This window comes from Galeopterus variegatus, unplaced genomic scaffold (genome assembly GCF_000696425.1).
Source record: "Galeopterus variegatus unplaced genomic scaffold, G_variegatus-3.0.2 Scaffold18, whole genome shotgun sequence".
NCBI classification, from domain to species: domain Eukaryota; kingdom Metazoa; phylum Chordata; class Mammalia; order Dermoptera; family Cynocephalidae; genus Galeopterus; species Galeopterus variegatus.
This window is the reverse complement of record NW_007726129.1, coordinates 1,529,668-1,556,093: the sequence shown is the minus strand read 5'-3', so window position 1 is coordinate 1,556,093 and position 26,426 is coordinate 1,529,668. Positions and strand designations below refer to the sequence as shown.

The 26,426-nt window shown below is 54.8% G+C and overlaps 1 protein-coding gene across 1 annotated transcript in view; it reads right to left on the bottom strand.

Annotated features, from left to right (window-relative positions):
* Positions 1-26,426, bottom strand: part of ATP6V0D1 (ATPase, H+ transporting, lysosomal 38kDa, V0 subunit d1) — a 37,243-nt gene that overhangs the window by 1,139 nt on the left and 9,678 nt on the right. The window contains exons 2-5 of the mRNA XM_008567651.1: positions 12,726-12,897; positions 4,932-5,110; positions 3,476-3,555; positions 78-155 (exon numbers count right to left, since the gene is read on the bottom strand). Coding sequence (XP_008565873.1) covers positions 78-155; positions 3,476-3,555; positions 4,932-5,110; positions 12,726-12,897 — 509 coding nt within the window. The remainder of the gene's footprint in view (positions 1-77; positions 156-3,475; positions 3,556-4,931; positions 5,111-12,725; positions 12,898-26,426) is intronic.

Here is a 26,426-nt window from a genome sequence, read left to right as displayed (position 1 = left end):
AGCCAGTCAGTGGGCAGGGTTTCCTCCAGGCCAGGGCTAGTGGGGACCAGTAGGCAGGAAGATTGGCAGGCACTCACCTCCAGGATGGGGCACATGGCATCAGCTGTGGTCCCTCCCAGCAGAGTGCAGAACTTGTAGAAGGACTCCAGGTAGGCCTATACAGAACACGAAGCTGGCTCAGTGCAGGCACAGAGACTCGGGAGGGCTTGCTAGGCCTCCTACTCACAGTTCCCTCCCCTCTCCTAGCCCGTTTCATGGTGGGTACAAACAACACACCCATAGACTGGTCAGGGAAACCCTTAGGCAAAGCCCCTGAAACATCCACAAATTCCAACCATTAATCAGCAGGCAGCAAGCAGTAGCCTGTTGCCTCCCACCCAGGAATAACAGAGCAGTTTCTGGCTGGCTATCTGCCTCAGGGTGCAGGGTCCCCCACTCCCTCATCCCACAGAGGTCCAAGCTCAGAGAAGGTTCTGTCTTCCTTTTCCGCAGATCTCCCCAAACCTCCCCTTCCTCAGAAAGCCAGGTGTCCACAGGCTAGTGAGGGAAGGTTACTGCTGAGAGTTCACAGAGATGGCCTGGACTGTGTGCCCTTAGTCCCTCTCTGCACCGTACCTTACAGAACACATCCTCCTCCCATCCCCCAGGTATCACACACTACAGGAACCAAATTGTCAGGCCAGTTCCTGCTGAGGGATGATTATTGCCTACATGGACGTCAGCCTCACAGTACAATGGCTGGGCACACAGGCTGCTGGTGGGAACAAGCGCTTCCTGCCCAGACAAATTGGATCTGCTGGGCACAAGGAAAGGACAGGTCAGCCTAGGCCCCAGGTCCCTCCCAAAACTCACTCACAAAACCAGCCAGGCTTTCTTCTCCACATCTCTCCATTCCAAGGTAAGCGGATGGTCTCCCAGTCCCCATGGACACCCTTTACTTAGACCCCCTGTGTCCCCATTTGGTGGCATGGTCACAGAGACTCTGGCTCCACAGGCTGAAGACTATTCTTCCAAGTTGGGGACTTTCCATGCTGAGGTCTGACCTCCAAGGTGTGGAGACCTTTCTACCAACCACCAGCTGACTTGGGCCCACAGCTCTGCTGCTTCAGGAGAGATGAGACCTAGGCATTCATAAGCCCAGACGCAGCCTGGCCAGCAACAGTGGGCAAGCTCGGCTCAGGGAAGGGCCTGAGGGTGATCACTAGGGTCACAGGAAACAAGAGTTTAGTACAGGTTGGGGAGTGAGAAGCCTGGAAGAGAGTAGACCACAGCACAGAGGATCCCCAGGAATCAGAGGGCCTGGTAGCAGACGTCTGCCAAATCCTTCAATGGCTTGATGGTGCTTTTCAGTCCCTCTAGGAGTCCCCAGCCACCTCCTTCCTTGTGGCCAGGCACACTGGCTACACTGAAATCCTGAGGTCTGCCCCAGTGGGGCCTGCAGTTCCTATCTGGGGAAGCCACCAGCCAGGTCTTATGTTCCACGCCCTGCTACCCACCCATTGACTTAGCCAAGCTGTACCAATCCCTGGAGAGGCTGACCACAGGGTCAGGGAGGCTGGTGGGATAGACCCAGACTCTCCTCTAGAGGCGAGGGCAGCTAAAGAAACTGGAAAGACACCAGAGGCCCAGGTACCAAGGTCACCTCCCCACCACCACCCTGTCCCCAGGAGTCTGACAACCTATGGCTGCTGCACCAGATGCCTACAGTTCCCACCCTCCAGGCAGCTGAGGGTCTACTTAAACTCCCATCTGTGGCCACTGGGCTGGGACATCGCCTGATGGGTGGGCGGTCCTGGCACAGGGCCCAGAGCGTTGGGTCGGTGTTTATGAGCTGGTGCCTGGACAGCCCTCACCAGCAACTCCAGCTAAAACCAGTCAGGCCTGGTGAGGGTATGGGTGAGGCTGGGGGAACAGCTGTACCCCTCACCCTGTCTCAGGGCAGGGAATCCAGCAGTGGTCCAGCTAGGCAGGCAGGAGTACACAGAGTGTGTACACACACGCACGCACGCTTTCAGCTGACTGGCTGGCCTGGCTCCCTGTTAGTGGGGTGCATAAGAGCACTTGCTTTTGCAAACAGGCTAAACCAGGTGTGATCCTGGTGCTGCAAGTAACTTACTATGTGGCTTTAGGCAACCCATTCCACTTCTGTGAACCCCCCATTTCCTTATGTTACAAATGAGGATAACAAGAGCTACTTAGCTCCTAGTGTAGTCCTGAGGATTAAAGAAGTCAATGACCTTCCTACCTCTGTCTCATACCCTCTCATTTGCCCTCCACACTGTGGCCAGAGGGGGCTTTCTGAGAATACTCTGCTCTGCTGGAAACCTTCGTTGGCTGATCCTTCCCACAGGATAAAGTTCAAACTTCTAACCTAGCATTCAAAGCCCTGGGTGACTTGATCTGCACCTGCCTCTTCTTCCAGACCTCTCTCCTACTGTCTATCTGGAACCTGCACTTCCACAGCAAACCACTTGCCACTTGGCCCATGCTCCGCACTTTCCTTCTGCACACGCCATTCCCCTGCTTGCAACATTGCAACCTCCAGGTAGACCCTTCACCTGCCACCAGACCCTCACTATGCTCTGGCCCAGGCCCCTGCTGGGAGACCGGAGGGTCTGGGCTCAGGCTACAGCCAAACGTCAGCCAACCAGCCCCAGCCAGGGCAGGAGAGGCCCCTCACTATAAAGAGCTGACAGACAGGTACTCTCGGGGTAAGGTCAGCAAGTCCCTTGGCTCATACCCCCCTTAAAGACTAGTCACTGCTGATGCAATGTTCCTGCTAGAGCCCATCAGGGGTCCTGGTACCATAGCTCGGTACCTCACCACAGCCAGAGCCTAGTCTGTCCCAAATGTCCCTAATTGGTCCCTGGCTCTCATCTCTTTGGGCCAGAGCAGTGCTAACCCAGGAATCCCAAGCCCACCCTCTATCCCCAGGGGTCGCCTAGTCTGTGCCACAGCCAGGTGGGAAGTGGAAAGTGGGTAGGGGATAAGGATAATAAGAAGTGGCACTGGCTCTGGACTTGGGAACCTAAAAGGGACATGAGGACCTGGCTGTGCCTGGCTGGGTACCTCCCCCCACCATAACTGAACATACTCAACTGAGCATGCTCAAGTACCTGTCCTTGCTAGCAACAGACTGTTTGGGGTGGGCCCAGGGGCTATGGCTTGGATGGTGGCCTGTGACCCTCCTGGAAGCTGGGGGAGTGGCCATCGAGGAGCCAGCTCTAACAGGCTAAGTGGTGGAGCACCAGGCACTCCTGCTGATCTTATCTGAGTCCACTCCAGGTGCTACAGGATGGAGAATCTGTTCCATGCAGACTTGCACCCATCTCAGGCGCCGGAGAGTAAGTGGATAAGCCCCCAGGACAGAAGCCTGGTGCAGCTGCATCCTGTCACAGCACCTCACATAAATCACTGTCCCACCCCACCCCATGGCCCTGCCTGCCAGTAGGCCACCACTCATGCAGGAAACTACCTTGTAGAGTGTGTTGCGGATGATCTCGATGTTCATCTCATCAAGGTCCTGCTCTGAGATGCAGTCCTGGAAAAAAGCCGCTGGGGAGGAAAAACATGAATATGAGGGTGTGCAAACAGCCTGGGTGAGAACCCTGCTCATGTTCAGCCGCTCTGCAGGCCACAAGGCCCATCAGGCTGGGTATGGGGGTCCCCAACCTAGCCTGGGCTATTGCCTTGGAAGTGGCAGAAACAATACTCTGGCCATGCACACTGACTTGAGCTTCTCCTGCCTCCTTGCTCCTAAAATTGATTTATAAAGGAGGCAGCCAGCCATAATATGATCTAATCACCGCTGGGGCAGACCCAAGCTCAGACCATGCCAAACACAGACTTGCATAAGAGGCCGTGACATCCTCCCTTCTCAAGGGGCAGCTGTGGAATCAGGGCCTGATGCCTGCTTCCCTGCATCCCCCTGGATGGCCTGGTGAACGCAGTTGGAAAATCAGCTTCCTTCTCTTAGGACGAGGAATGAGTTCAACAGCTGCATAGACGTGAACCAGTGACCCAGGGGGCTACTGTGGGGCTGGAAGGAGAGGCCAGAGCAGGACAGAGCACCCCCATCCCCCAGGAGGGCCTGCAGACTAACTGGCCTGTCTCTTCTTTAAAAATAGAGAAACTGAAGAAGCCACAAACATCCCAGAATTAGCTCAGAGTTACTGGGAAAGTGTATGGCAGACAAGGTCAGCAGTTAGGGCTTAGGCCTCTCAGCTCAGAATCTAGTGCAGCTTAGAACCTTGTGGTTCAACTCTGGTGGCTTCCTGTAGGTGGTGCCCTGGGGCCCAGGACTCTGGCTATGAGGTCACTAGCTGGTTATGGCCTTAGTACCTTCTCCTCAGCCTCCTAGGCAGTCGGGAGCCAGCACTGGTTAGGTAGGACCCTGCAGGAATCTCCTGATTCCCTTCCTTTCCTTGGCCTCTGACATGGACTCTGCATCCTGTTGGACACTGTCTGACCTGGCTGTTGGGACCTGCTCGGTGGAAGCAAGTGAAGCTGTTTGCTTCCCTCCTCTGCCTCATGGGCAGCCAGTCACTCTGGTCCTGCTTAGGGTCCAGCTTGGAGCCACACTCTGTCAGAACTCCCAGAACTCCAAAGGGCCCAGGGCTCTCTCACTCTTCTCCACGAGCCCAGCCCTCCTCTGCATTCTGAGACATCAAACTGTGTGACAAAGTTAGATGGTCTAAGTCAGACCCTGGGGTAGGCTGCAATGCCCAGCAAAAGCAACAGAAAAGGAGCAGAAGGGGGCTGGTGAGGAGGGAAGAATGGGATGGGAAAGTTGAGGGGAAGATAAAGGTAAGCAGCAGCAGGCAAGTCTCACTTTCTGGCTTACGGTCACTCCCCAGGGGTCCAAAAACCCCACACTGAGGTGCTGATACTGATACTACTGCCCATCTCCTGCTTCCACTCCAGCGGCTCACCCAGAGGCGTGTCCACCAGAATGGCATTGTAAAGCTCAGCAGGTGTCTGTGCAATGTTCACGGCCTCCATCTGCTCGAAGCTGCCTAGTGGGTGGCACTTGGGCACAAGCTCGGCGATGGAGCGCTGGTGCAGCGTGCCTGTGATGAGCAGGATCACGTTGTCGATCATGTAGCTGTAACTACAGGAGGCAGACAACAGCAGAGCAGCCCATCAGGATGGGGGGCTTGGAAGTCCTGGCATGGCATCCCACCCTTGCCCCCACCCTGCATGGGCCACTAGCCCCTTACCAATGTGTACTGACTCACGGGTGCTATAAGTACCACTGGCTCATTTCCCTGCCCAAGTTCCTGACGCTTCCCTACCACCCCTCCTCCAGCACCAGGAGCACAGGACAAACATGGGCCTTCCCTGGAGGGGCGAAGGAAATTCACGCCCCATGAGGGATTGAGACATGAGTAACTATCCCACAGTGCCAACAGTGTTGTAACCGGACATGGGAACAGTGGGCACATAGAGGTGAGGCATGTAGCCTGGCCCCAGGGTATTGGTGGCCAGGATCCTGAGAGATGAAAGGACTGGGAGATGAAAGCATGTTCTGGGAAGAGGGAACAGTGTGTGCAAAGGCCTACAGGCATTCAATGTATGACGGACGCATTCGAGGAACAGGGCTGGTCAGGATTGGCAGAGTAGAGAAAGGGTGCAGCAACCAGTAGGGCAGTGCTGCCTGTGGGCCAGGCTGAGGGTTCCAACTTTATTTCAAACACTCAGCATCCCTGAGGATGTAAGCACAGAGTATCACAGTCCAGTGAGGGTCATTCTGGCTCCTGGGTGGGTACAGAGGGGGAGGAGAAGGGGAAGATGGCGAGGAGAGGAAAGGTTGAGGAATGGGGTGGGGAGAAGCTTCTCCAGGGAGGGCCAGAGAGGAACCAGCAGGAGGACCCCTCTGGAGTGAAGACCCAGGTCAGACAGACCTGCACTGCCCCACTCCAAAGACAGAGAACCACCTTCCTCCTTTAGGGCCTGAGGCCAGGGCCAGGCATCATCCTAGGATGGCCTGGATGAGATCCAGAAATCTAGACAGGTGGTCGAGCTCAGGTCAACCCCTAGGCTCTGCCGTGTAGAGGCCAGCTCTGGAGAGCGCATGGACAGCAGAGGGGGCTGTGGAGCTGGGGAGAGGTAGGGCTGCTCAGTTCAGACTTGTCAAGGGACAAGTCTCTTCCTCCAACCTGCACATTGCCACAAAGGGGCTGGGACAGAGAGTTCCTTCCATGTGGTCACCTACGTGGGGATGGAATGAAGAGGCGGAGAGTGCCCCAGACCACAGTCAGGCTGCAGTAGCCACAACTGAACTACAGTCCGTCACCAGTGATGAACTCAAGGCACAGGGAGTTGAATGAGGCCTAGAGGGAATCCTCCAAGGCCAGGGTGGGGCCCCATGGAAGGATGACAGCTGGGGTGGAGGCTGCTGTTCCGAGTTGGGCACTGAGCACAGGTCCTGTCCTAGCTTCTGGGTGGGCCAAAGCTAGGTCCCTGCCCTGTAACAGGACCTTGAGAACCCAGTACTGAGGCTGTCCTGGGAAAACCCAGTAGAAGGTATCCCCCAATACCAAGAGAAGAAAGGCAGAGAGGTGGCATCCAAGGCTTCAGCTCCTAGGGCTGACCACTGAGGGTGCTCCCACAGGGCCTTCCAGGAAGACGGCAGAAGGAAGAAGCTCCAGCTCTGTCCTGGCCTGACCCCTACTCTCCCTGCTTGCTGCATACTCCTCCAGCTTACACCCGCCTGGCGCCATTACGACCTCTGCTCTCCTGGCCTGGGGCCAGGCAGCTGCCCTCTCTCTGCCCCCAATCTGGCTGGGTAAGCTACAGAATGTGCACTGACAAGAGACAGGCCCCCTAAGAGCCTCAGGCAAGACCCTTTTGCAGCTGCAAGCTGAGAGGCCCAAATGGCTAGCCTCCTGCCCCCTACCCCACAGAGCTGGCAGAGTGCAGAGAGCCTGCTGGAGCTCTGTGCCTTGGTCTCTGGCCCCAGCCTGCATCTTTTCTATCCTGGTCAGCACATGCCTCCTGCCCCTGATGCCTGTGGCATCTCATGTACTCCCGGACCCATGCTATATGCACTGCCCACAACACTTCACCTGCTCCCCATCCAGCCATCATGTTTCCTGAGATGGCCCCAAAGACCCTGCCCCTGGCCTAAGGATGCTCTTTTATGTTCCCACAGCCCTTCAGACAGGGAGAAGGAGAACAGCCACCTTTGAGACCCACATTATCCAAGTGTCCCACAACCATCAGCATCACCAGCTCTACTGTCAGAGCAGATAAGGCTCAGAGAGGGCCAGTACCAGGCCCTGTCACACCATAAGGCAGAGGAGCCCAGTGTCCCCATGGCCAGTATCCACCACACCCACATCCAGGGCCTCCATGCCCCTGCTTTTCTCCCCTACCCGGTGAGAATCAGAAGCCTCTTTCCTGGTAGGCGGGAGGGAGGACAGGCCTGGCTGGCCCACCTGTTTGTTTCTCCCCCAAGGCCAAGACCTTCAGCATGCAGGGAAGTCCTCCTTCTCTTTGACTGGTTTCAGCAGTTGCCTCCCTGCACCCAGAAAGCCACTCCACCAGTCCTCCCCTCATTTGGCCTTGATAGGAGGGAATGAGGCTCCAGCTGGTCAGCGTCTCCCTCCAGGGGAAGACAGCTGGGGAGTGGATAGCCGGCTGGCTGCCAGGTCAAAGAGGCCCTGTGGGGTGGGAGTGGGACAGTCTGTATTCCTTTGCCCAGAGGCCCTCCCTTGCCTGTGCCTTCAAAACTCAGCTTGAACCCACAGAAGTCTTGGAATGGAGTTTAGGAAACTACTTCCTCCAAGAAGCTTTCAGAGTCCCTAGCCAACCCTGCCCCTCTGGTACAACCTGCTGAAGCAGCCTGACTTCTCAGCCCTGGGGGTGGTCTGGCACTGGTGAGGAGGCCATGATGACTAGGTACCCCTGCCAGCCTGTCCACCCACAGCCCCCAGCAGGGACTCGCACGAGCTGCTGGTAACAGTACCTGTACTCAGTCACATCTGGATCCTGCAGAGCTCTGTCCAGGGTGGACAGAAATATTAGCCATGGCCTCAGCACACCACCTGTCAAGCCTGAGTTTCCCCTCTGCAATCAGATGAGTGAGGTGTGGACCACAGCAGAGCTAGCGAGTCTCTGACCTTCTCATTAAAATCCTGCCCCTCCCAGAGGCCCATCTGGGCACTCCCACCTGATCTGAGTCTTCTGGCCCTTGAGAAGCTCCTGTGTGCTCTCCCTCAGTCCCAGGAGAACAGTGTCAGCGCTGGCTCTCCTTCAAGGAAGGAGGCAGCTCTGGCCCAGGACCCAGAAACCCAGCCTGCAGAGATCTGCTGTCAACTCAGAAACAGTGGCTGCGGACAAAGAGCACTGGAGAGTCAGATAGGGAGGCCCAGGGAAAGCTGATGCCTCTCTGTGACCAAGCAGGGCCTAAAATCAGAGCAATATGTTCTGGGGAGAATGGCAAATGTGCTGACATGCTGGGCATTGGAGGCCACTGTCCTGGGACCAAGCCTCTTTCCAACTGCCCAATCTAAGGTGGTGGCACTGAGGCTCCCGACATAAGAGAAATATGGGACCTCAGCTCCCCCAGATGGTATGAGTTACCTATACCCAGGCTCTGCCAGTGGGCACCAGGGCTGCAGGCAGGTGCTACAAACCGGAGAAGTCCCCCTCCAGGGAGGCTCACTCATCCAAGGACAAGGGCCTTTAGGGCCCACCTGGGATTCCCCAGCGACAGGCTCACTCCTCCCATAAGCAACTCTCCCAGCTTCTCTTCTGGGGCTGACTGTCCTATGAAAAAAACATTATGGAATGGCCCTGATCAAGGTCCCCTTCAAGGCCAAAAAACCCTAAAAGAGTCTCTATCGCAAGTGACACAGCAAGTTAATGGCCGAGCCTAGCAAAAGCTCTTGGTACAGTGACATATTACGTGTTAGCACCACAAAATTGAGCTGGATCCTCTCAAGACCACATGATGACAGTCTACTTCAGGGGGACCTATCTCACTCAGGCTGCCTGCCCCACAACAGGCAGCTGCCTCAGCTCTGACCACCTGCTCTCTTGAGTGGCTCATCTATCTCCACCTGATCCTGGAGTCCTCCCAATGCTGTGAAGCCACCTGTGAGCCATGGTTCCATTTGGTGAAGGCCACAGGCCTCTCCAGGCACTGTCTATACCACCATTGGGACCATCCCATTGGGTCCATGCATCTCCTTCCTGGCACTGGGCCTAGCCGAGAGCAGGTACTGGTTGTATGTGTTGGCTAAAGGCTGGCCAGGATCTACGAAAGCACCAGACATTGTCTCTCACACCTTCACTGATAGGGAATTCTTCACTTCTTCAAGAAGCCTGTTCCAGCCATCCTGGGGCAGCTCCTAAGGCAACAAAGAGGCTCTCTGAGGGATGAAGCTAAGGTGACCTCTATGGTGATCCAAACCTCTCTCCCCAGCTGGGCCAGCTTTGTCTGTGAGCAGTGATGATGACGTTCCCCTAAATCTTCACACCCAGGACAGGGCCTCTAGCTGAGGCTTTCACCACCAGGAGGACCACACTCTCATCTCTGGATGCATTGCTCTGGACATTTCTAGGGCAGCTTCTTCCTTCCCAGAGTGGGCACACACTTGCTACTCAGGACACGTACAGTTCCCTCAGCTTAGAACCCCCCTCACCCAATTCTTCCCTTAAACACCTTCCCCCTCAGCCAAGCGGCCACCTCCTCGGGGAAACCAGTTGTGAGCCTCCAGGGAGCTCCCTGGCACAGGCCCCTATGGAAGGCTCTGGTCTGTTCTGCAACACTCCTCATACCTGGGATGACCTGTTAGGGCAGAGTAGAGGAGGAAGAGCAGTCAGAGAGGTAGGAGTTAAATGAGAAAGACATCATGAGAGGAAGGAGACTGCTGGGGCTGGGGACCTGGATGTTACAGAGTGGCCAGTCCTGGAGACCTTGGCCACATGAAGGTCAGGGGTGATGTTAGCCAGGGCCTTGTGGTGGAGTGATGGGACTGCTGGAAGCTGACTGGAGGCTTAAGGTATGAGGGCGAGGTAAGAGAACTGAGAGTGAATGTGAATGTTTAGGACCCACAAGATGGGTTTTTAACAGTGTGAGAGATCTGAACTTGTTTAGGTGCTAATGGGAAGAATCCGGAAGGGAAGGGCTGCACAGACAGAAGCAAAAATGAGTGGCCACTCAGGGTCCAGTGAGGAGGGTGAGGGGACTCAAAACATTGGTAGAAGGATCCAAGATAAAAGGAGGTTGCTTCCGCCACTGGCAAGGGGTTCAGGGGTCAGGATGCAGATACAGTGCTGGGAGGTGCATTGGCTTCTATCATCTTTGTGGAGGCTGAGGATGTGGGCCATCTGCCCAGACAGACAGAGACTGGGGGCAAAAGCAGTGGTGTTTAAGATGGGGAGGTGGTCTTCCCACTCTTGGTGCGGGGGCTACAAGGCAGTGAGCAGAGACAGCAAGCTGCTGCTGGGCAGGGACAAGCTAAGGCTAGCTGAGCGTGAGCATGCATGTCTGGCAGCAGGGGTGACCTCCCCATTTCCCACCCCAGCAGCCAGATTCCCCAGCTTTGCTGCCGGCAGTGGAGTAGGGGGAGGGCAGCTCCAGGCTGGAGGCTGCTGGGATTCCTCCAGGGCTGGTGAGCTGCCAGGCGGGCGGGACAAGGAGTTGGGCAGCCAAGAGAGCTGCAGATGTTGGCAAAAGAGTGTTCGAATGATGGACCAAGGAACTTCAGCTGGGGAGGGAGAGAAATGAAGACAGAAGAGGCAGCAGGGGAGGAAGCAAGGCCCAGTGTCCTACTGAGTCCAGAACCTGTGTCCCACAAGGAACTGAGAGAGGGTTGGAGGATCTGGAGGCTGTGGGCAGAGAGAGGTTGCCTGATTCAGTGATTTCAGCAGTGGAGCAGTTCCAGGTGGTGACACGGCCTTGGGCAGCCATTGGTGGGGGTGGCTGAAGTGGAGAGCAGAGAAGCAGAGGAGTGGAGGAGCAGGTCACTGCAGATGACGAGATCATGGAAAAAGCAGCCATAGGCTCAGATGGGCTGACACGTGGCTGCCGAGCTTGTCCTGAGCGAGGGCAGGAGTGAGTGGACAAGACTAGAAGCCACAATCACCCATGAATGGAAGGGGTGGGGAAGTGGTGTATTCGGACAGCCTGCCACAAGATAGCACTTGGCTGCTTCAAGCACACTTGGTGCTTGCAGCCAACCTCCAGCAAAGAGCTGGCGGCTGTGCGGCCTCAGTCATGCTCAGAATCCTCTTCGGTTTCATGGCCTGACAAGCTGAGACCAATACAGGCCAGGGGCTAGAAGCATAGGCAGGTGGGCAAGTGGCAGTGGGATGGATGACATCCACCCTCTCACCACTGGTATGGGGTCAGGTCTCCTTTGGCTAGCCGAGCTGGCAAGGACAGAACATTCACCAGGAAGTTGAAAGAGCCTTGTGCAAACAAGTTGCAGGTGAAGATCGGGCTCTGGCAATAAATGTATTGCTTCCTGGAATGTCCTCAGCTCTGGTGTTGGGGCAGGGAACGCAGAGACCCAGGCCAGGTGTTGAATGACAGAAGGGGTGCTGCAGTATGGCTCCCAACATGGCAGCATATGACACACTCGGTCTCTGGCCTCCTGCCCCAGTAGATCCATGTTGGTATACCTTGATGGGTCCCAGGGCAGTATAAATATGGGCCTGGCTAGGACAGCAGGGAAGCCCCCAAGGAAGGAGGTCTGTGGCCAGGAGACCTACTTCCCAGCTTGGGAAGATTCCCTGAGCCCTTCAGATGTCCCAGCCTGTGTCTTCTGCCATAAGATGGAGCCCTCTGGCTACAGCCCTCACTTGAGTTGTGCAAGTGGCTGCTACCTGCTGGGGCTGGGAGTCAGGCCAGGCAACTAACCTTGTCCCTGCTGGGACAAGTGGGCTGCGTATGCCAGGTCCCAAGGAGGACAGTAGAGCACCATAATCGGGAATAGTAAAAGCTAGACAATACCCAGAAGAGTGTGAGGAGTATTTCTGCACAACATATACTCACACCCCGCCAATGCTGAGCACTCTCAAGAAACCAGCCACTGACCATGCCTCTGCTCACCACCTGTGTGGGCCAACCACCTGTGCTGGGGCCATTTCTTTGTCCATCAGACCTTTGTTCATGGTTCCTGGGAAAGTAGGAAAGGCAGCCAGGCATTAAGCCTCCCTTCCACCCCCAGTATCCCTGAGACCCAGGGCCATGGTCAGAGCAAATGAAGAATAGGCCTCAGCTCAGACATGGCCAGAGGGTCTAAATGGCCCAGCCAAAAAACAGGGCTCTTCAGAGCTCTGTCCATCCTCTGACTCTGGCATGGCGGTGGGATCTGGTGAATGTTCATTGTAAGTGCTATAGAGTGAGTGAAAAAAGGACTCCCATCTTCCCTGGTCTCCCCATCCCAATCTCTGTAACACTAGGGGTACAGGGAAAGGGGCTTCATCCAGCATTTGCTACATGGGACACTCTTGCCTGCCTACCATATTCCCAGCCAGCAGTTTCTGGTGACCCCACCTTATGGGTGGTGTCCTGAAAGTGCAGGGTTGTTGAATGACAACAGGAGGACTCTGAAGGTAGTGCTCAATGACAGCTGGCTGACAGAGTTGTCATCAGCTCTGACAGCTGACAGAGGCACAAAGGCAGCTGGCTTAAGCCATGCTGGGACCAGCACCTATAGGTGTAGCTATTCTGCCCAGTGAGAGGGGAAGGCACTACAGGGTACACTCACGTAATGAAGTCCAGGAAGCTGGCGAGTGGCTCATAGGCGTGGTTCCTCATGTGGCGGAATTCCACCACCATCTTCTCCTTGAGCCGGTCATCAATGACTGACACTGTCAGAGGTGATGCCTCATTGGCTAGGAAGTTGCCATAGTCAGTGCTCTGAAGGTGCAGCTTTAAGTCTGAAACCAAGATTGGGGGGCAGTGAGGGCTGGTCTTGCGGAGCCTCCTTAAGGGTGCTAAGTCCCCATCCCTACCCCACCCCTGGGCCCCAGCCTCTCCCCTGAAATGCCTGACTTCCATCTCCCTGTGGATTCAGGGCCTACTACAGGGAAGCCAGGCTAAGGCCCTGTAGATGCCCCAAATCCATTGGCCACAATCCAGCAGACTGGGCCCTAGGGTCCAAGAACAAGTAGAATAATTATGCCCTAGATGACAAGAAGCCTGGGAAACCCAACCCAAGGTGCCATTCACAACCCACAGCCTCTGAGGCCCTCCTGCATGTTAAGCTTTAGGAAGCCCTAACCTAGAGCACAATAAGACGTGGACCCTGCCTTCCAGGGCCTCAGGGTTGGAGGGGAAAGTCAACATACCCCAAGCAGACGCAAGGCATGTGAAATAAAGGACATGCCAAAAGCTGTGGGAATGGAGAGGAGAGAGCGCCAAAATAGGACTGGGAGGATAAGAAGCCCGTGCTAGGCTGAGCCACAGCAAAAGGCAGGGACAAGAAGGCAAGAAGGAAACAGCCAGCAGGATGGTGTGGGTGGAAAGCGGCCCAGAGGGGGATGAGTGGCGTGAGGGGATTTGGCTGGGAAGAAACACTGGGCTTCCCTTCCGAGTGGCCAGAAGCAGGCACACCAATCCTCAGGGCTCTCCTTAGCCTTTAGGGACAGGGTGAGGGAAAAGGGAGGAGAAAGAGAGAGCAGAAGGACCCTGGGGAGGCAGGACACAGGAGACCTGGTGGGATCATAGCAACAACCCAACAGTCTCTCAGTTTTTGCCCCTGCTCCCTATGCCCCAGTCTCTTCTCTAAACAGCAGCCATAATCTTTTCTTTCTTTCTTTTTTTTTTTTTTTGGTGGCTGGCTGGTAAAGGGATCTGAACCCATGACCTTGGTGTTACCAGCACCAAGCTCTCCCAAGTGAGCTAACTGGCCAGCCCCAAGAATCACATTTTTAAACACAAGGCAGATCACATACTCACCAGCCAAACCCTCTCATGCTCCTGTTTCACACAAAATGAGAGGCCCTTCCAGGGACCCTAAGCGGTCAGATGCCCCATCATCCCTGCCTTACTTCTCTGACTTCCTTCCTGGCCCCATGCTCACAAGCCCTGGCCATGGCCTCACCTCAGGGCCCTGCCCTGTTCACTTGCCTGGAAAGTAGTAGCTGTCTCCATCTCCTCATTCAGATCTCTCCTCACACTACCCTCTTCAGAGGCCTCTCCTGCAGCCCCATCTCTGTCCCTACACTTGTGTCATCTTTCTTTGTAGCATTTATCCCACCCAACACAGGAAACATTTAGCTTCATGAGGACAGAGACTTCATCTGGATCACTGTGGCATCCTACAGTCCAGAACAGAGGATGCTCTGGTACGTGTGCTCATGCTCAGTAAATAACTACAGAATGAATGAAAGACAGGAGAAGGCTGGTAAAGACAGCAAGATTTACTGCCAGATTTTGATATGGGGGACACTACAGTAGTGATGGCAGTACCAAGGACAAGAGCTGAGAAGGGATCTGGGTGTGGGTGTGTGTGTGTGTCCACTAGCTGAGGCTGGCTTCTGCTGTCTGGGAACTGCATGCTTCTCCGTCTCCTGGAGAGGCTGCCAGGGAATGACAGAAGGGATTGCACTGTGACCACTTCCACACACCCTCTGGACCAAAGCCTCCCTGGGTATCCTCAAGGCTCAGAGGGCCATGTTGTCCTGGGCTGCTTAGAGAGGAAGAGACATGGGGCATGCAACCTCTCTACAGGCTTAGGGGACCCCTGTGATGCCCCTCCTGCTATACCCCATCAAGAGAAGAATGCCCCCAGCCTTGAGTCAGGTGTGCTAAAGGAGATGGAAGAGGGTATGTGGGAGGGAGTGGATGGAGGGGTGTGCAAGTCACTGGAGTGAAGGCCTCCTACATGCATCTCTGGGTGGGCAGGTGGCAGGTAGTACTCATGTCCTCTGAGGCGTCTGGGCACTTATGGAGTGGACTTCAACCTCCTGAGGCCTGTGGGAGGAACCTGCTGCCTTCACCATTGCTCTACCATTCACATCTACTTTTTCCCATGGCTAGCCAGAAGGGGGTAGAGGAGAGGGCAAGGTGGGGCAGGGAGAAGCCACCACCCTCCTGTTCTCCCCCACGGCCCCCGCTGCCTTTTTGCCCAGGAGATGTATGCACTCGCCTATGTCCGCAATGAGCCCTTACGGGGGCTCTATTCTCCCCCATCCCCACCACAGTCTGGCCAAGCCCCAGCTACTCCTGGAATAAGGCATGGGCAAAAGAAGGTGCTTTGCTCAGTAATACTTGGGTTGTTGCGGTAATTTTTTTTTTTTTTAAAGTTTACCAGTAACAGGATCCTAACCCCTGACTTGGTGTTGTCAGCACCACGCTCTCCCAAGTGAGCCACAGGCCAGCCCTTGTTGCAGAATGAATAAATTGATCATTCGGTTGTTACAGAAAAATTCTTAACTGTAGTCAGTGGTCATTATCTTAATAATATATTTGCCTGTATTTCATCCTTGAGCTGGGGCAAGTGCACAAGTCTTTTTAAAAGAAATGTGGTTTACCTGCACAAAATAATCAGGTTTTTTGTGTGTGTGTGTGTCTTTTTCGTGACTGGTAAGGGGATCGCAACCCTTGGTGTGGTGTTGCCCACACTGCGCTCAGCCAGTGAGCGCACCGGCCATTCCTATATAGGATCCAAACCCACGGCGGGAGTGTCGCTGCGCTCCCAGCGCCGCACTCTCCCGAGTGCGCCACGGGGCCAGCCCAAAATAATCAGTTTTGAGAGATCATTAATGCCTCTGAAGTAGTTTTTGTGGGTGTGAAACAAATGATGAGAATATGAATTGGTCCCTCTTATTATAGTAGTGAAATGAAGCCTAGTTAATTTATCAAGACATGTTCATGCCCTGATTTTATACACTTGCATCTACCAATAAACACTGTGATACTTGGGAAAAAAGTGGGCAGGGGGTGCTGGCCCAAGCCCAGCAAGTGCCAAAATGTCCACTAGGGGAAGCTGCAGGGCAGACAGAGCTGGGAGCCAGGGCTGGAATATGGTGCTCTGGGTCGGACTGTCCAGCGAAGCAGATGCCAGACCAAACTGGTCCATTTATCCGGGCAGCCACTGCAGCCAGCTGAGAGCCCTTCTCAGGCCAGGAGAGCTCTTCCTTTTCAGCTCACAGCCTGGGCCTGGAGGCCAGGCCAGATGTATGGGTAAGGTCCCAGGGCAAAACCCAGTCCTCTGGATGCAGCCCTTCCAGCCAGTGGCCCCACTATTCCCTGGGACAGTGAATCTGGACCCTGGACCCCAGCCTCACCTCCTAGCCCCTACCCTCCAAAGCATCCAGCTGGGAGCCAGGTCTCCGCGTACACAATGCCCTTCTGGACTCTGGCACATGCTGCTGGGAGGCTTTCCCCAAGAGGAGTGTACTGTCACCTCCCACTCAAGGTCCTCATAAGCTCTCCAGAAGTGTGAAACTTCCTCTGCTCCAGCCTCCACCCTTGCTCCACATGGCTTCTGTCCTTGGGAAGACTAGCTCAGTAACTTCCCCACTGCCAAGTGCCCTCTCTCCTCTTCAGCCCACAGTGACTCTCCATGCAACACCTGACACTGTTCAGGTGGGAGTCCTCACCCAACACGAGCAGGGCAACCCAGACTCACAGACCCATTCTAACTAGAAACACACAGGTTGTGCAGTGTACTCATCCCCATGCCAGGAGCAGGACCCTGTGTGCTGGACCTACTGGCCATGCCCATTCCACAAACTCAGAAGCAAGAAATCACATGGAACATGAAACTTGTCTGGGATGTAGACCAGGCCTCCTAGATTCTGTCCGTCCCCAACTTTGGTCTCCTCTCCTCCCCCACTCTGCACCTCCTTGTCCACATTTGCCCACAGCCCTTGGTCCAGGACAGGCCTTTCAGATGGACTCAGCTACTCAGACAGACTTTAGTTCCAGAAGAGCTGTCAAGCAGAGCAGTGGGAAAGGCCAGGAATGCCCTCTCCCTGCCCTCAGGGGCAGACTGGACACTCTCTGCCCACCTCACAGTCATGAAGTTGGACTGTCACGGCTCAGTGACAAGTCCTCCTGGCAACACTTGTGGTATCAGCCTTTCCTAGAGAAACTAAGGATGTGTGCGTGTGAGTGAGGAGGGCAGAGCTGAGGGGTGGGCTCTCCTTTACACGCCCCCACCCTGGGGCGTAGCACAGGCCTCAGAGCAAACACTCCTGTGCCTTGGCTGCTGCATTCTGCTGACACTGCATCTGGGGAAGCCATGGCTCCAAGAACTGTTGGAATGCAGGCGGCCGGGTGGTTTCTGCTGGCGTTTGTCGGCTCAGAGCAAACCCTGGAGAATCTACTGAGAATCCTGCCCAAGAACTGAGGAGTCTTCCTTACCAGGAAACTCATTTTTAAAAGCCCCCAGGGACAATGTCAAAGGGCCGTTCCAGATCACTTTCCCTGGCCAAGTCCCACATCTCTCTGTGACCCAGAGAAAGGGGACAGACTGCCAGCCAAGAAGACAACTTGGAGGGAGGCAGGCTAACTGATCCCTTGGCTCGCCCACAAGGGGACCACACAGGGCTTCTAAACCAGCTCTGACCCTGTTGGGAAAACCTGGTGCCCAGACTCAGTGGCTGGTAGCCCCAACCCCTTGAGACAGTCCTAACCAGGGCTAGGACATGGCCGGTTAGGATGCCCCCTCCACCCCAGCTTCCTGCTCTCTCTGAGGGACACAGAGGAGGGGATGTGACTGGGGGCAGGATCTGAGCACAGGAGGAGAGGCCTGGAAGTTGTAGAGAGCTTCATGGGAGATGCAGCCACGTAGCCCTGGCACAGCCCCCAAGGGTAGCCAAAGAGTGCAGGGGCTCTGGGAAGGCACGGGCTAGTTCTGCTCTGGGCCTTGGGCTCAGCAGCCTCACAGCCTCGGCGACAGCCCCTGAGAGGTCCAGACATGCCCAGGCCGAGACATGAGCAAAGTTCTGGTTAATATAGACTCAGGGGATCACTCTGGTCTACCCACAAGCCCAGCTGTCTACCCCAAATCCTCCCACCCGTGGCCCAGCACCAGGAATATCTGGTCAGCTTGGGATCTCTCACAGCAAAAGACTTCCTCAGAGGCTGATTTCTCATGTTCAAGATGCTGTTGCTATCAGGAAGTTCTCTCTGCAGTCTGACCTAAAGCTCACCTCAGAGAAAGCCTATCTACTCAGTCTCCCAGTATCTCCAGCCTTCCCTCGGGGTCTTGGGCTTGCTTCTCAGCACCCCTCCCCAACCCTTCTTATACCTCTTCTGCTTCCAATGTTCTTGTCCCTGATGAGCTGGCATTCCCCCAACTCCATCTCCTGTTGCCACCCAGGCCTCCTGTCCTGCATCTTGGCTCCCAAGTCCACTTTCCACACCATCAGCAGAGTGAAGTCCTCCAACTCCAACGTTGTCATCACCTTTACCCAGCGGCCCCTGAGGCCCTGGAGCTAGAGTTCTGCCTCCTCCCCTGTGAGGCCCCATGCCCTCAGCTCTAGCATTGCCCCAGCCCTTGACTCTTTAGTCTGACAGGACTATTCTCTGGCTGGAGCCCCCTTCCTGTGAGCTGTGCTCTTAGCAGGTGCTCCAGGGAAGTCCACAGCCTGCCCTAGAGAGACATACTTGAAGTGCAGGAAACAGGGCTGCTTCCTCAGGCCCAGCTCAAGAAGCTGTGTTACGAAGACACACCCCCAGCTTGGAAAGTGAGAGCCCCGCCCTCCCTCTTCCACGGGGCAGCACTGTCCACCTTGAGGTCACCTGTGTCAAAGGCCATTGCCTCAGCCCGATACCCACCCGGCATGGGTGTTCCTCCCAGTGTTTGGCAGGCTGCACCAGACTCAAGCAGGCCCCATAGCTTCCACCTGTCCCCCATCATCCTCTGCCTACTCTTAATCTGCTATCCCCTAGGCTAGACCCCTCAGCAGCTGGCCCCAGCTGGCACTCTTACCACCCTAACCCCTGATTAGTAGGGAGGAATGGAGACCCCCAGCCTAACAGTGCTTTCTGTCCTGAAACCATTTCCAGATCCTGCCAATCCTGAAAGGGATCTCTCAGCCCTTCCAGAGCTCCCATTGGCAGGTAGCACATGGCCTCTCCAGACCCCAGGCCTCTGCAGTTCCTCTCCAGGGAGAAAAGAAGGAGAGTCCTGGCCCATGCCAGGGATTGGTCCCACACACCCCAGGGGCCCAACAGGCATGGACGCAGCCCCTGGCCCAGCACACCATGCGAGGCAGTCCCTGCTCTAGACTCACCCATGGCCTCATGGCCCACAAAGGGGTCCTGCTGGCCAGCTGGCCACGGCAGAGTGTGAAAGGACAGTGTGTTCCCAGACTTCACTTCTGCTTTTCCAGAGGTCACTTAACGACACTCTCCTGGGGAGCTCAGGGGTTTTCAGGAATTGAAGTGCATTGAATGAAGCCAGATGTGAGAACATGCTCCCTAGAGCCTAATGTGCCCACCCTGCCATTCCCTGCAATGGTGGCAGGGCCTTGGAGCCTGTTCTACCACTCTTCTAGGCGCAGGTGAGGGATCTGCTTGGAATGGACTGAACCTGGGCTCCACCTCCAATCCTATGACTTCCAGCAGTTCAAAGCAGGAAAACTCAGATGGACAGATGGCCAGGCTGGTGGTCCAACAGGGCCAGAGCTGCCCTGCCCCTCCTCAGTGAATGTGCTGGGCCTGAGCCTCCTCCCTAGGCTTGGGGGGTGGGGAGGAGACCTCTTTTTCACATCAGCTCCAAAGCAGATGCGCACACTGGCTGGCTGGGTCTGCAAAATCAGAGCAACACATCTGGAACTCTCAGTGTGGGAGCCACAGCATGGAAATCATTAACCCTGGGTTTACCTGGGGCCTGCAGCTGAGACTGAGTGTCCTCTTCAGCCCCCAGGCCTCTGCCATGTCCCAGCACAGGCTCCCTGCAAACATCATGTTAACACCAAATGACTGATTAACTCTGAGTTCCAACTCTTCCTATCAAATGCCAGCTCTTTTTCCCCTTCCCCACATGCCACCTGCCATTCCCATTCCAGAGCCTTGGCACCAGTACCTCTAACAGGGATGTCTATGGCCCTTTCTCTAGCCAGTACAGGCCCACCTATCATCCATCAGCTAATCTGTGCCATAGACCCAGCCCCCTTCTGCAGACCCATTTTGCCAGATCACTGGTTTCAAGATATCACTCCTTAGGCAGCTGAGTGGGGCAGGGGAGAGAATCTGGGCTTTAGAGCCACAAGAACCTGGGTTTGAATTATGTCCCATAGCCTGGCCCTGAGCAGCTTGTAGAATCTCTCTGGACTCAGGATCCTGGTTGGTTGCCTTGTGAAAGGCCCTGCAGTTCCAGCTTCCAAGGACACCCACACCGATACGGAACAGAAGTAGTGGTATACAGAGAGAACTGAGCATAGCATGCCATATGCCATCTCTTCTGGCAGACAGACTCCCACCGAGAGCTTCCTGGCACAGTGGCCTGTGTTCTCAACTCCAGGCTGTCCTACTCCTCCACAGAATGCCCCATGTCCCTCCTCTCCATGGTCTGTCCCAACCCTTCCCCAGGGGCTGTAGCATGTCCTCCTCCCTGTCATTAAGCCTGCAGGGAACCTTATGCAGCACTGGTATGCATCCACACAGGTCCCAAACTGCTATCTCCTGGGGAAAGGAAGAACAGGGCTGGCTCAAGATCCAGGACTCCTGTCCCCAAGCCCACGTCTCACCTTACCTACCTGCAAGATCACAAAGAGCTCTGGGCAGCCCCAGGGACCTGGATAAGACCCAACTCTATACGACCCACCATACCCTACACCATAGATCTAGGGTCTCAGGAGCAGGCAGAAGGTAGTGTAGCCCAGAGGAGCTCTTGCTCCATGGGAAGCCCCCAGGCTGTCGGGCCAGCAGTCTCGGGAAGAACCTGGAGTCTATTGCTGGCACAGCCACATGCAAGTTACTGGGTTTCAGCTGGTGCAAGACAGCCCCTGCAGGAAAGGACAGTAAGTTTTCCTTCCATGGTCCCTGGACCCTCATTTGTTTCATGCTGGAGGCCTTTTAGTGAGGTGAGGCATTTGTAGCAGGGGGACGGGGCTGATCCACAGAAGTAGCCCTGTTGACACTAGGGGACAATGGCACAACCCACCAGCTACATCAGATACACAGATCAAAAGGGAGGTTCACCCCCCATGACCAGGAGCCAGTAGGATGTCTGCCCGGATTTACCACCTCACTCCCTAGTCCGGGACAGATGGCAGGTAGCGAACGGCACAGCCACATTTAATTACCCTCATACTCTCAGGAACACCTTATCCCTGTGACTGGGAGAATAAAAGCATCGCTCACATCCCATGAGGAAGTCAACTCATGCACAGTCAGGAGGGTGCCAGGCAGGTGACAATCCCATGTGCCAAAGGGAGGGGCAGAACTGGTTACTGCTGCACCCAGGGCAAGTTCCAAGAAGCTCTCCTCTGACCCAGAGGAGATCCACCAGGACAGCCCCTCAACAGGCCATTCCCACCCAGGCCCTAAGGCTCCATGGGACTGACATGTCTCAGGGGACACAGGGCTTACAGGGCAGCTTCCCTATGTTCCCCGGCCGCAGCCCGGCCTGAAAATCAGGCGACCCAGCCTCTCCATGGAAGGTAGGAGCCACACCCTCCTCTGCCGCTGCCCTGAACTTTGACCTTGAGCAAACTCTTCTCCAGGTTGCCACCGCAGTTATAGAACCTGCAAGTTGGAATGAATCCAGGACTGTGAGGAAGCGCCTATTTCATTTTCCCAGATATGAGTTTGCCTGGATGTGAGTAAGAGAGGTAAAGTGGTCTGGCCTGGCCAGGTTCCAGGCAGCCCAGGGAAGGTCAGCTGTGGCAGTGAGTTGTACATAAAAGTTGGACCCTGTCCATGTCTAGCTCCTGGCTCTGCTGGACGGTACTAGCTAAGCAATCCTGTCAGTCCTTAACGCAGGCTTCTGTTCTACTGGCACAGACTTCCGGAAAAAGGACATGAAGGAAAGCTGGGGCTCACTGGGATGGGGTGGAGGGCAATTCTAGGGATCCCCAGAGGTTGCTGTTTTCAGTGAGACTAAGCCAGGTCAGGTTGAATCCTGGCTGGAGCATCCTACCAGTTCCACAGTGCCTAGAGCCGGCCCAAAGGAGGAAGTAGGAAATACTCATTTTGCTTTGACCTAGGCACTAAGGATGGGATCACAGGATCAAGTCTCATTGGGAGCTGTGAAGCCACTCGGCTCTCAGCATGAAGCCCCATTCCCTACAGCTCATGGAAAGTGGACAGAGCAGCCAGGCCAGGAACAGAATTGCTCCATCCCCTACCCATGCCTGGCAGAGCCAAGAGGCTTGGGCCAGGCAGGAAAGTGGCAGGAATAGTAAATTCTAGGCTGGTCCTGCACAGCACCCCCAGGACCCCTAACCCACCCTGCCTTTCAGCGCTCCCCTCTGCCATCCTGCTCAAATGCCTGGCAGGACACGTGCAGGTGCAGCAGTAACAAGCCAGAGTGAGCGTAAGTACTGTGCACCTGGGATGGCCCCAGGAGGGAGACAGTCATCTGGGGAGCCTCATAGCAGAAGCTAGTCCAAATGATGGTTACACTTATAGGGTTTGGGGTAGGGGAAAACAAGTGAGCTGCAACCCATGACCTGACAGCCTCAGAGCCCTGTGTGCCAGGTCTTGGGTTGTAGCTCATCTGTATTCCTTGACTCCAAACCCTTTAAGCTCCAAACTCGATCCCATGTGGCAAGGGCTGAGGGAACAGCAAGCACCACAGAAGCAGGCCCTCTCTCCTCTGATCACTCCTTCCTGAGTTGGGGGTCAGGTACACAGAGGTACAGTCTAGGCATCCTTGAATGAACATATGAAAGCATAAACGAAGGGAAAAAAAAACAAAGACTGTAGAGTGATTGGACACAAGGAGCCAAAACAGGTGAAAGGAGACCATAAGTAAGCCCTTAGACCTCACCTGGGACCCAATTTTCCAGATAAAATAAGAGAGTTAAATAAGGTTACCTCCAGGGGCCTGACCAGCTCTGACACTGATGTGACTTGGTTAGGGCCAGATCACATTGACTCCCTGCAAGCCCAGCCCATGAGGCTTGGGTACCTGTGGAGCAGCTTTAGTGGAACTGATGGCAGGTGCAGGAGAGGCCCTGGGGCTGTGGAGCCTCTGAGTAGCCATCAGAGTAGGAGCAGGAGCAGAAGTAAAGGCTGAGATGCAGCAGCAAGAACACCATGGATGACTCCTCAGAGGGGAAAGCCCCGTCTGACAGCCAAACATGAAGCCTCAGCTGAGGTCAAGGCCCAAAAACATTGCCTGAGTGTCCAAGGGAGGACAAGGTCCAGGCAAGTATTCAAGACCAGGCCAGAGTTCACCAGGAAAGCAGTGCCCAGCACGCAGTCAAGGTTGTCCCCTCACCCCCACCTCTTTCCCTTGCCACAAGTCTGCCTGGCTGTCCTCAGGACACCCACATTCATTCAGGGGCAGCCCCACCCCGCCCCCGGAGCACTACTTCACAGCCCTGCAGAAGAGCTGCAGGGTGCTGGGTGAAGACAGGTAGGGCAAGTGTCCAGGCTATGTGATAGCACCTGAGCCTACTAAGTGGCTCTTCAAGGCCTTGCTTTTCTAGCCTCTAAAAGAGAAGGAAGGCCATCATTCCAGTGTTGGATAGACTTTAAAAAAAAAAAAAAATCAGACAAGGAGTAGGTGTTGGATAAGGCAGATGACAGGAAGGCCAATGGAAAGCCCCCCAAATTGGAGTACAGGGTAGAGGAGGAGAGTTGTGGATCACCTGATAACAATCCCATTCCCATCAAGACTGTGTGGACCTACAGTGCTTACATGGAGTTTGGGTGCCTGGTTTGGGCCTCTCCCAGAATCACCCTGCACACATATACCTGTATGTGCCACACATGCTCCTACATGTCCCTCAGAGTGTCAAAGGAAGTTGAGAGGAGAGGAGTCTGTTGTGAGGTTGAATGTTCTCTCTCCTGGAGGGACCAGAATGGCAGGACAAGAGTGGGGACCACTTGGGGAAGGGCATGCTTCTGGAGGCCTGAAAAGCATGGCCCTGACCCCTAGGTAACCCCAAGCTCCTATCTGGAGCCCCCAAGACCTCATAGCTAGTTCATAGCTAGCACACTATGTAGTAGCTGCTACTCCAACTCTGAGAGCTGCTAGCATGACCCAGGTGAGGGTAAATGAAGACAGCCTGGTGTTCAAGGCTGGAGCAGACTGCATCACGCACCAGGGCAAACAGCATCAGGAAATGTCTCCTGGCCTTTCTCTTCCCAACCCAGGAAGCTGGGGTACAGGGAGATGGCAGGAAGAGACGAACAGACAGGAGACACTAAGCCTCGAGCCCTAGCTAACTGGAGAAGGCCAATTGGGACTTGAATGAGGGAAGTAGTACCCACGGCACAGTCCTAAGGGACAGCAGCCATGGGCTGGTGCTATGTAGAGGAGCAGAGAAGAGGCAGCTTGGCTGACTCACAGGTCCAGTCACACCCCCTTCCCAAGCTCTCCAGAAGCACAGTGATCCTGGTGCGCCCCCTTGTGGCCAAAGTAAGGATGGCACTGTCAACTGTGAAGTGCCCAGCTCCTCTGGGAAGAATGTGCTCCAGATCCAGTTCAATCTCAACACATCTCTCCTCTTTAATCACCACCTCAGACCCTTGGTCTCTATCTCCTCCGGCCATTAATACATGGGGGAGTGGAGCTGCAGACACCTGAAGAGCCATGCAGGAATGTGTCAAAAACATGCACAGGCCCAAGGTGGTCAGGAGCCTGGGAAAGCCAAAACAGAGACCAGGTGTGCCTGAGTCTGGTCACAAGGAACTGGTCTGCCTTGAATCAGTGAAGACAAAGTCTTCTGAGGGGCTAGGGTGAAGAGGATGTGGAGGAAGCCAGGGCATCCTCGGCCCTCTACACTCTTGTTCCCCAGCTTAGCCAGACCCTCCCAAGTGCCTACTTCTCTTTATCCAGCTTTCAAACTCTTTGTCTCTACTGCCTAGTGTGTGCCTAATAAAAGCAAGTGCTGAATAACTCAGAAACAGGACAATCTGTGACACAGTACACCCCTCCAGGATGGAGACCTCAGCTTTTCCTCCCCCAAACCCCAAAGCCTTGTACCCTTACAGTACCAATAAAGAGTTGTCACTCATCCAATCATATAAATATTTGAGCACCTACCGTCACTAAGACGGTGCTGTTGAATCCTAAAAACTTGCAAATAAATGATTTATGTTTCATTTTACAGGTGGGCAAACACATGCTCAGCATCAACACAGCTGGCCAGAAAGGGAGCCATGGTTTGCCTGATGCCTGGCCCCACACAGAACTCAAGAAAGGTCCTGGCAACCCAGAGAGGCCCTAGGGCCGAGCAGTCACAGATGACTTACAAAAGAGACCATCGCATCATGTCCTTGCACCTGTTCATTCTTGATGCAGACACTCCTAACAAGCTGGAGTGTGTCTGACTGCTAAGCCAAAAGCACAACAGCAGCTACAAGTTAGAAAAGGAGCCTGGGGTGCTGTAGCAGTCACCCCGACCACAGCAAGAAAGGTGAGGGGGTGTCCTGATAGGGAGCCAGGGGCAAGACTATAGAAGGCAGATCTGAGCCCTCAGGGACAGTGGCTCTGTTCCACCTCATTTCAAGTCTAACAGCCCTAATGCAGAAGAGACTCTGCTATGTTCAGTGTGTGCCACTTAAGAAAGCAGGGAAGTCAGACTAATATACTCCAGAAGGGTTTTATGTAAGATGTTTAAAATAAGGTGTTGAGGCATTTCTCTCTCTGCCATCAAGAAACAGTCGTCATCCAGAAAGTCATAATATTCAAGGGTCCTGGATGGCTGACATTTGCCTATGCTGAGGCCACCTTAAAAGGCACCAGGTACGGGCATAGGCACTGGCTCTACCTCAGAAACCAGGCCCAAGAAATTGCTGAGTAAGTCCAAGAAAAGGTGTACATTATCACCCACCCAAGCAAGTTCTGACACGACCTCCTGGAGCAGGGCTTGTGAAACAGGGGTTATCTGTTCTTGTGTGGATGGTTACTGACTTGACCATAAATAGCTTGCCATACAATCAGGCTAAAGTGTATACTAGTGTAAGAGGTCATCAGTGAAGGGAAAGCAGAAGCAGGGACGGGAAGAGACAAAGAAAAGAGAGGAAAATGGCCAGGTGAGAGGTCACCTGCCCAGGGAGGCTATACCTAGACAGGGGCCCTGGGGCTCTGGCCTGGGTGACATGAGAAAAGTACAGTCCAACCCTGGTCTCAAGTACTCTCTAAACTCTGAGTCTTCAGGTGTAAAGAGAAGGGGCTTAATGGGGGTTGCCTAAGACTCAGACCAACCCTTCAATGCTGTGAGCCAAAATCTGGAAGATGAATGCCTCAGGCTCACCAGCTCAGGTCTCAGCTTGGATGGATGTTGGATGTGGGTACCTTCTCTTTGCTTACTGTATGCTCTAGTTTTTC